This window comes from Nicotiana tomentosiformis, chromosome 11, assembly GCF_000390325.3.
Source record: "Nicotiana tomentosiformis chromosome 11, ASM39032v3, whole genome shotgun sequence".
Lineage (NCBI taxonomy): Eukaryota > Viridiplantae > Streptophyta > Magnoliopsida > Solanales > Solanaceae > Nicotiana > Nicotiana tomentosiformis.
This window is the reverse complement of record NC_090822.1, coordinates 50,642,751-50,652,578: the sequence shown is the minus strand read 5'-3', so window position 1 is coordinate 50,652,578 and position 9,828 is coordinate 50,642,751. Positions and strand designations below refer to the sequence as shown.

The 9,828-nt window shown below is 39.4% G+C and overlaps 1 protein-coding gene across 1 annotated transcript; it reads right to left on the bottom strand.

Moving 5' to 3' along the window:
- Nucleotides 1–7,699: 7,699 nt before the first annotated feature.
- On the bottom strand, nucleotides 7,700–8,011 carry LOC138901431 (uncharacterized). Its single transcript, XM_070189193.1, has one exon. It carries the CDS (start codon nucleotides 8,009–8,011, stop codon nucleotides 7,700–7,702), a length of 312 nt encoding a protein of 103 aa, XP_070045294.1.
- Between the last annotated feature and the right edge of the window lie 1,817 nt (nucleotides 8,012–9,828).

The window sequence follows — 9,828 nt, the reverse complement described above, 5'->3', positions numbered from 1 at the left end:
CTTATATGGGAGGAGATGTCGTTCTCCGGTCGGTTGATTTGAGACTGGGGAGGCTAGGTTATTGGGTATTGATTTAATCTATGATGCCATAGAGAAGGTAAATGTGATCGAGGAGTGGGTTCGTACATCACAGTCCAGGCATAAGTGTTATGTTGATAGGAAGGTTTGTGATGTTGCGTGCATTGTGGGTGAGAAGGTTTTGCTTAGAGTTTTGCGCATGAAGGGTGTGATGAGGTTCGGTATGAAGGGCAAGTTGAGCCCTCTTTATATTGGTCCTTTTGAGGTGCTTTAGTGGGTGGGAAAGGTGTCTTACAGACTTGCATTGCCACTTAGTCTATCAGTTGTTCACCTACTGTTTCATGTTTCTACACTCTGAAAGTATTATGGTGATCCGTTACATATTTTGGACTTCAGCACAATACAAATGGATGGGGACTTGACTTATGATGTGGAGCCGGCAGCAATTTTGGTCCAGCAAGTTTGAAAGTTGAGGTCGGAAGAATATATCATCAGTGAAATTTTGTTGGAGAGATCACTCGGTCGAGGAGGCTACTTAGGAAATCGAGTGGTAGATGCGGAGTAGATATCCACACCTATTTGAGAGTCCACATATGATTCTAAACCCGTTCGAGAATGAATATTTGTTTTAAAGGGGGGAATGTAATGACCCAGCCGGTCGTTTTGTGTATTGTAGCCTCGTTACCCTTTTTATTGCTTCTCCTATGTTCATTTGTGGTTATGTGATTTACCGGGGTGTTTAAGATTGGTTTCGGGAATGTTTAGGAGTGAATTGGGACACTTAGACCAAAGGTTGAAGGCTTAAGTTGGAAGAGTTGACCGAAGTTTGACTTTTGTGTAGACGAATCTAGAATGGAGTTTTTACATTTTCGATAGCTTTGTATGGTAATTTTGGACTTAGGCGTATGTCCGGATGTTGATTTTGAGGTCCGTAGGTCGATTTGATATTTTTTGGCGAAAGTTGAAACATTGAAGGTTTGGAAGGTTGTGAGGTTTGACCAAGAGTTGACTTAGTTGATATCGGGTTAGGAATACGGTTCCAAAAGTTAGAATATGTCCGTTGTATTATTTGGGACTAGTGTGAAAAATTAGAGCTCATTCAGAATCAGTTTGATTTGATTCAACATTAGTTTTAGAAGTTGGAAGTTCATTAGTTTCATTAGGCATGATTTGGAGAGCGATTTGCAGTTTTGATGTTGTTTGATATGATTTCAGACTTCGAGTAAGTTCGTATTGTGTTTTAACACTTGTTGGTATGTTTGGACGAGGTCCCAAGTGCCTTAAGTGTGATTCGGATTGAATTCAGATTCATATTGGACTTGGTGTTATTGCTGAAGCTTTATGGTTTCTGGTGTGGTCTGATCTGCAGTGGGCTTGGCCGCAGATGCGAAGCCGCAGGTGAGGCTGAAGGATCACAGAAGCAAAGGAGGCTGGGACCGCATATGAGGATACGGAGCTGCAGGTGCGGCCTAAGGGTCGCAAAAGCGAAGGTGAGGTTGGAGGTGGTTGTCCGCAGATGCAGAAGGTTTTGCGCAGAAGCGCTATCGCAGATGTGAGTTTTAGAAGCGGCCAATATTAAGTAGAAGCGGGACTGCAAGTTTGGTTAAGTGACCGCAGGTGAGGATTCACTGGCAGAGTTATATTCGAAGGATTTCATTGATTTTCTCATTTTGGGAGTTGTGGAGTTCGACTAAGGGCGATTGTTGTAGTGTTTTTCACCATAATTGAAGAGGTAAGTGAAGTGTATTCAATTTTGATGATAAATATTGATTACCAATTGAATATTATACCTAGATTATGTAAATTTAAAGTGAATTTTTGGGATTTTATACCATGGTATTGGAGAGTGAGATTTGGTGATTTGAGGGTCGATTTGTGGATGAAATTAGTATGGTTGGACTCGTAATTGAATGGGTGTTCGGAATTTGTGAATTTTTTTGGGTTCCGTGGTGAGGTCCCGAGGTTGACCTTTTGGGTTGACTTTGCATATTTGATTCACAACTTTAGCTTTATCATTTTTAATTGTTTCCTATGGCTATTATTGAGGGTATTAAGTTATTTTGGCTAGATTCGAGCTGTCCGGAGATTGATACGCACGAGAAGGGCTTGTTAGAGGAGTGATTTGGCTTGCTTGAGGTAAATATCTTACGTTAACTTGGTTGAGGCACTAGTTACCTGAATTATTTATGATAGCTACGTACTATGACTGGCGCATATGTGTGGGGTTGAGCCCATATGCATGCACCGGGGTACTATTCTCATGCTCGGGGTAATGCTTAGTTTATGACATGCTTTGAATTGATTGCTAAGCTTCAAGCGATGATGTTTCTCTTATTTGTACCCCTCTGTGAGAAATTTGTACCACATTTGAGATTTCATCGAGGTTATTTTCCCAATTGAACCTGATAAATTGCTATTTCATGATGCAATTATCTGTTCTAGCTGTGATCCCACACATTGCACATGCATACACTATATCATGTTATTTATACAAGTACGAAATTGGATAATCATTGACCATGTACATCTACTCTCGTATATTTGCTTTCTGTGTGTTTTGATCTAGACTGGTAGCCTATGATCACACCGGGTGAATTGTGATTATTGGAAAGTGAGTTGTCCTTGTAGCACGTGAGTTATCCATGCGGATCCAGATATTAATATTATTAGCACGTGAATTTTCCATGCGGTTGATATTATTCGCACGTGAGTTGTCCATGCAACACGTGAGTTATCCGTGCAGAGTATGGATATGGATCCATCCCCCTAGCGTCACCCTCTCATATTTCTCTCTTAATGGTGTACACGTAGATTTGAGGAAACTGATCAGTGGTTTGGTACGGATATGGAATTGTTGAGGAAAATATGGCCAGTGTCTACTTGGATTTTGCATTTCATCTTTACTTGCAATTTTTGTGGTTAATTTCCTGATTTATTTGCTTATCTTTATATGCTATAAAATTGACTAATCAGAGGACTTGAGTAATTATGCACACACAGATGGTTCTTTCTGTGCTTTATGACTTGATCACATTATTATTTATGTACTTTTTGAATTGATGAAACTGTACAGGTTATAGCAAGTATCATTTATAATTCTTGCCTCTTTTACCCTTTGCCGAGGTTAGTTATGATACTGGTTAAGTACATTGGGTCGGTTGTACTCATGCTACACTGTCACAACCCAAAATCCTAACCTATCGTGATGACGCCTAGCACACCGGCTAGTCAAACCAAAACATAACAATAAAGAACCAAAACAACGGATTTTATAGAAATAGCATAAGTCTGAAATCTCAAAATAATCAAATACTGCTAATACAAGGTAAATCCCCCCAGAAATTGGTTAATACAGAGTCGTGAGCTCTATAATGAAATAGAAGTCTGAACTAAATAATAATACCATTTGAATTGAAATAACAGTACATAAGAAAAGACAAGTCAAAACTGCGGCCAAGAATACAGCTCTACCTCGCCTCTCGAAGTCCAGTCCAACAAGCAAATCTACTGTTGATAACTGGTTCCCACACTTGGATCTGTACAATTAAGTGCAGAGTGTAGTATGAGTACAACTAACCCTATGTACTCAATAAGTATCGTATCTAACCTCGGCAAGGTAGAAACAACAAGAATTATAAATGATAAATGCTATAACCTGGACAATTTCATAAATCCAACAAGTACTGAACAATAATGTGATCATATATAAGGTACTAAAAGAACTATATTTTTGTGTGTGTACAATTACTCAAAATCATTGCTCAGTCACTTGTAAATCATATAAGATGATATGCAGATAAATCAGATAATAAGATGAATAATCGAATTCCGGTGGCCTTATCTTTCAGCTGACCAAGAGCTCAAGTTTCATAATGGTATAGGGCGAGTGAGAGTGAGAATCCAGTGATAAAGGCCTGTCCCTAGGGAATTAGGGGAAAGGGATTTATATAGTGTTGAATCAGGCGAGTAAAAAAGGAAAAATATCAAGCAAACATAAACAAGAAGAAGTAAAATATCACATGCAATCAGTAGAGTAACCGGAAAGGAAAGAATTCAAACTCCAAACCCTAGTTAGGTTCGATACTCAAGAATCAACCAACTGGTATGAAGAATCAGGCCTTCCTTCATGTATATAGACGCAATATTGTCCAAATCTCCAAGATTGAGGTCGATTCCAGTCCGATATAAAGATGACACTTGCCAAAATTGGGCAAGTACCTAAGTAATACCATAAATGTTTGACCAGTAGCGGAGAAACATAGATATGGTAAGTAAATAATTAAGGAAAATTGGGCCAAGGGTTTTGGGGTATCTGTGCTGCCTATTTGGTCCGAAAATTGGCTTGGGGATTGGGCTGGATTTTTAAATACAAACAATTAAGGAAAGATAATTTAATAAAATAGTTAAATAAATATAAAAATATTATTTATGCAACTTAAAATTTTAAAATAATAGATGAAGGTTATATAAAATATAAAAAATTATTTTGATCCTGAATAAAATGACAAAAATATAATTAATTGTAAAGTATAGGCTATTATTGCGAAGAATGATTAAATAGTTTTAAAATTGCAAATGTAATTATATAAATTGAAGTAAAATGTTATAAAGGATATATATAAGTATGAACAATAAATTTGGATAATTAATTCATTACAGAAATAATTTGAATGAGTAATTAATAAATATTTGAATAATTTAAAAGCAAGAAAATTAATTTTAAAACCTTAAAAATTATGAAAAGTTATAAAAAGTACTAATATGACCCTTGTGAATTGGTAATGATGCAGGAATGATACTTTGAAAGTATATAGGATATTTATAAAAATATGAGGGCAAAATTGGGGTATCAACAGTTGCCTCTCTTTACCTGGGAATGATGAAAGAGTTGTCGGGTAATGAAAATGATGAGCAATTTTGTCCAAAATGAGTAGGGATGATGTGTGTTTTTGAAAAATGAGGGCCGAACCTTGATTCTTGAGTTGTCTACATATCCATGGTGTTATGGAAATCAGGCTGTGTGTTGTTCTGGATCCAAAGGCGAGCAAAATCGATGGAATTATTATAAGGATGGTCATACGTTTCGTAAAGGACTCTTGGATATGATATAGTCGTGAATAACGGATAATTTCAGGTGGAGCTACGAATGCGAATTTGAACGTTACGGATGTATAAGGCAAGTATCTGAGCGGTTATGGGATAAAGGGTAATAAATTGCTGATCATTGATTATGTTTGAGATGATCGAAAGATGTGAACATTATGAACGGAAACTGGAGCGAGGATTGCTCCTGTTTGTAGAAATATTACCTTCCGAGTCACCTGCAAAACTTAAAACATGATGCATACAAATATACGGGGTTATTGCGAGAATTTAAACATGATACAAATTCCCTCCCGACCATGAGAGTTGTCTTTGGATGATGAGGATGATGTCCTTAGACCATGACATCCTGGGCAATGAAGCATATGATAAGCGATTCGCAGGCCATGAAATAGTATCCCCGGGCCATGAGGATGGTGCCTCTGAACTATGACGCCTTTGAATAATGATATATAATTTCGAGAGATCCTCCAGCCATGGCATGATGTCTTCGGGCTATGAGGATAATGCCCTCAGACTATGATGCCTTCAGACAATGTGGCGATGTTTCAGCCCATGAAATGCAAAGATACGTAAATATTGATTGTTTGATCGAGGGAACAGTTGATGTTTAACTGTATGCGAGAACAAGACAAGGCAACACTTAGCCTTGTGTGTGATGAGGGCAATGTTTAGCCCTATGCAGAGATGGAGGCAATGCTTAGCCTCATGCAAGGGAAGGCAGCGTTTAGCCTTAATGATGGAGGCAATGCATAGCCTCATGCAATGTAGTGGAGACAGTGCTTAGTCTCATGTAAGGGAAGGAAGTTCCTAGCCTTATGCAATGATGGAGGCAGTCCTTAGCCTCATGCAAAGGATGGAGACAACGCTTAGTCTCATGCAAAGAAAGTCAATGCTTAGCCTTATGCAATAATGGAGGCGATTCTTAGCCTCATACGGTGTAGCGGAGACAATGCTTAGTCTCATGCAAGGGAAGGCAGTGGTTAGCCATATGCAATAATGGAGGCAGTGCTTAGCCTCATGCAGTGTAGCGGAGACATTGCTTAATCTCATGCAAGGGAAGTAAGTGCTTAGTCTTATGCAATAATCGAGGCAGTGCTTAGCCTCATGCAAAGAATAGAGATAATTCTTAGTCTCATGCAAGGAAAGGCAGTGCTTAGCCTCATGCGAAGAATGGAGATAATGCTTAGTCTCATGCAAGGAAAGGCAGTGCTCAGCCTTATTCAATAATGGAGGTAGTGCTTAGCCTTATGCAATAATGGAGGCAGTGCTTAGCCTCATGCAGTGTAGCGGAGACAATGCTTAGTATCATGCAAGGGAAGAAAATGCTTAGCCTTATGCAATAATGAGGGCGATGTTTAGCCCTACGCGGGAAGAGAACATTCTTAGCTTGACGCGTTTGTGCTTGGCAACTTCTATTGGTGTGAAGATAGTGATCTTATTGTATGTATATATTTGCGGACATGTTTGTAATATCCATTGTGCCTACATCCAAAGAAAAATCGTGAGTTGTAGGGGAAAGGTTGGTTCATGCTTTTGATTCTTCATCTCGCCTCTTCTCCTCGTCCTGCTGCCTTGTTTGTGTCACCCTGGGTAACATCTGGCTATTACAGAAAATGAAATTTTCGAAAACATGCATTTATGGCATATCATTTATTTAAAAATGCAGTTGTTAAAAATATGTGATAATGCATAAAACAAATAAATTTAGAATCGGATACTGTGACACGGTTTGAGACATTACAACCTCCTCAACTAGGAATTTTGAGGACCCTCCTCAAAATTCTGCCCTAGTTTATATGCCTACTTCTGGCAATGCTCTTCTTGGTGATCCTTGACATAATGAGATCTGACAAACTCGAAATCTTGCCCCAGTTTCTAACAATAGAGGGGAATAAAGATTTTATTATGATGTGACTAAACCCACATGGCTGCCTACGTATCCCCTCTTAAACAGGAATCATGTCAAGCGTAGTTCAGGTTACATCGAATAGAAAGTGCAAACATAGTCTTAAATGTAATATCTTTTGGCTGCGTCTGAGTTGATAGGTTTTGGCCATATCTCTCCATCTATCTCTACAAGTATAAGTTCTTCTCCTGTCAGTAGTCAGTGAACTATGTAAGGGTCTTTCCAGTTGGGTGAGAATTTCCCCTTTGCTTTATCTTGATGTAGGAAGATCCGTTTCAGCACCAATTGCCCCGGTGTGAATTGCCTCTATCAAACCTTTTTGTTGAAAGCCCTTGCCATTCTATTCTAGTAGATTTGACCATGACACACTGTGTTCATTCTCTTACCATCAATGAGAGCTAGTTGTTCATACCGGCTCTGTATCCATTCTGTGTCGCTGAGCTCGTCCTCTTGTATGATTCTTAAGGAGGGAATCTCCACTTTGGCTGGAATAACGGCTTCAGTACTGTAGACCAGTATGTAGGGAGTTTCCCCAGTTGATGTACGAACTGTGGTACAGTACCCGAGCAAAGCAAATGGTAGCTTCTCGTACCATTACTTGTAGTTGTCCACCATTTCCCTCAATATCTTCTTGATGTTCTTGTTGGCGGCTTCTACGACTCCATTCATCTACGACCTGTATGCTATAGAATTCTGATGCTTGATCTTGAATGTTTCACACATATCTTTCATCAGATCACTCTTGAGATTGGCGGCATTTTCAGTAATGATTGACTCAAGTACTCCAAATCGATAAAAAATACGATCCCTGAAATAATCCGCTACGACCTTCTTAGTCACAGCCTTATAGGAAACGGCTTCAACCCATTTTGTGAAGTAATCTATAGCCATCAAAATGAACCTGTTTCCGTTTGAAGTCGCGGGTTTGATTGGTCTGATGACATCCATTCCCCAAGCAGAGAAAGGCCAGGGTAAACTCATTGCATTGAGTTTGTTGGGCGGCACTCATAATATATCGGCATGTATTTGGCATTGATAACAACATATTTGATGCAGTCTGTCTCCATGGTCATCTAGAAATACCCTTCTCTTAATATCTTCTTGGCTAAAACGAAACCATTCATGTGAGGTCTGCAATTTTTGTCATGTATTTCATCGAGCAATCTAGATTCCTTCTTAGTCTCGACACATCGCAACAATCCCAAATCAGGAGTCTTTCTATACAGAATTCCTCCACTCTAAAAGAAATGGTTGGCCAATCTTCGAAGCGTGCACTTCTGAGTGTGTGTAGCATTCTCTGGGTATTCTCCTTTCTCCAAGTATTCGTTGATATTGTGGAACCATGGATTTCCGTCAAACTCTTCTTCAACATGAGCACAATAAGCTGGCTGCTTATGAATTCCTATTGGGACAGGATCAATGAAATTCTTGTTTGGATGTTGTATCATGGAAGACAAGGTAGCTAATGCATCTGCGAACTCATTCTGAATCCTTGGAATATGTTTGAATTCTATCTTTGTGAATCTCTTGATCAATTCTTATACATAGTGCAAGTATGGCAATATTTTAGTATTCTTGGTAGTCCACTCTCCTAGTACCTGGTGTACTAGCAGATCAGAATCTCCGATTACCATCAATTCTTGAACGTTCATGTCCATCCCCAACCTGAGTCCCAAGATGCAGGCCTCATATTCCGCCATATTGTTGGTGCACGGGAACCTGAGTCTTGCAGATACCAGATAATGTTGACCAATTTCAGATACTAAAACAACTTCGATGCCCACTCAATTGAAGTTTTCTGCTCCATCGAAGAACATCCTCCAACCGTCGTATGCTTCGGTAATATCTTCACCTACAAACGACACTTCCTCATCGGGAAAATACGTCTTCAATGGTTCATATTCTCCATCTACAGGATTCTCTGCCAAGTGATCAACCAACGCTTGCCCCTTGACTGCCTTTTAAGTCACATAAATGATGTGGAACTCACTTAGCAATATCTGCCACTTTGCTAACTTACCTGTAGGCATAGGTTTCTAAAAGATGTAATTTAGTGGATCCATCCTTGATATGAGATATGTTGTGTACGCACATAAATAATGTCTCAACTTTTGGGCTATCCACATCAAAGCACAACAGGTGCGTTCCAGCAGAGAGTATCGGGCTTCATAAGGTGTGAACTTCTTACTCAGATAATATATCGCCTGCTCTATTCTCCCAGTTTCATCATGTTGCCCCAAAACGCAGCCAAAGGCTCCATCCAACATGGACAGATAGAGCAGCATAGGTCTTTCCGGTTCTGGCGGGACCAACATAGGCAGTTTAGATAAATACACTTTGATTTTGTCGAAGTCTTTCTGGAATTCTTCAGTCCAATTTGTTGCAGCATCTTTCCTCATCATCTTGTGGTCTGAACTCCTTTTGGATTTGATGATAACATCATCCACGTACACCTCTATTTCTTTGCGTATCATATCATGGAAGATAGTCGTCATGGCCCTCATGTAGGTGGCCCCAGCATTCTTCAAACCGAACGACATCATTTTGTAATAATATATCCCCCATGGTGTGATAAAGGTTGTCTTTTCAGCATCCTCTTGATCCATCCAAATCTAGTGATATCCTGCGAAGCAATCCACAAAGGATTGGAGTTTATGCTTGGCACAGTTGTCGATCAATATGTGTATGTTGGGCAACGGTAAATCATCCTTAGGACTTGCTCTATTCAAATCTCAGTAGTCAACACATACTTTGACTTTCCCATCTTTCTTCGGAACCTCACAATGTTGACTAACCAG

Bases quoted from the DNA above. Each gene is read 5' to 3' on its own strand.
- LOC138901431 (XM_070189193.1), bottom strand. From the start codon at position 8,011: ATGAGTTTACCCTGGCCTTTCTCTGCTTGGGGAATGGATGTCATCAGA.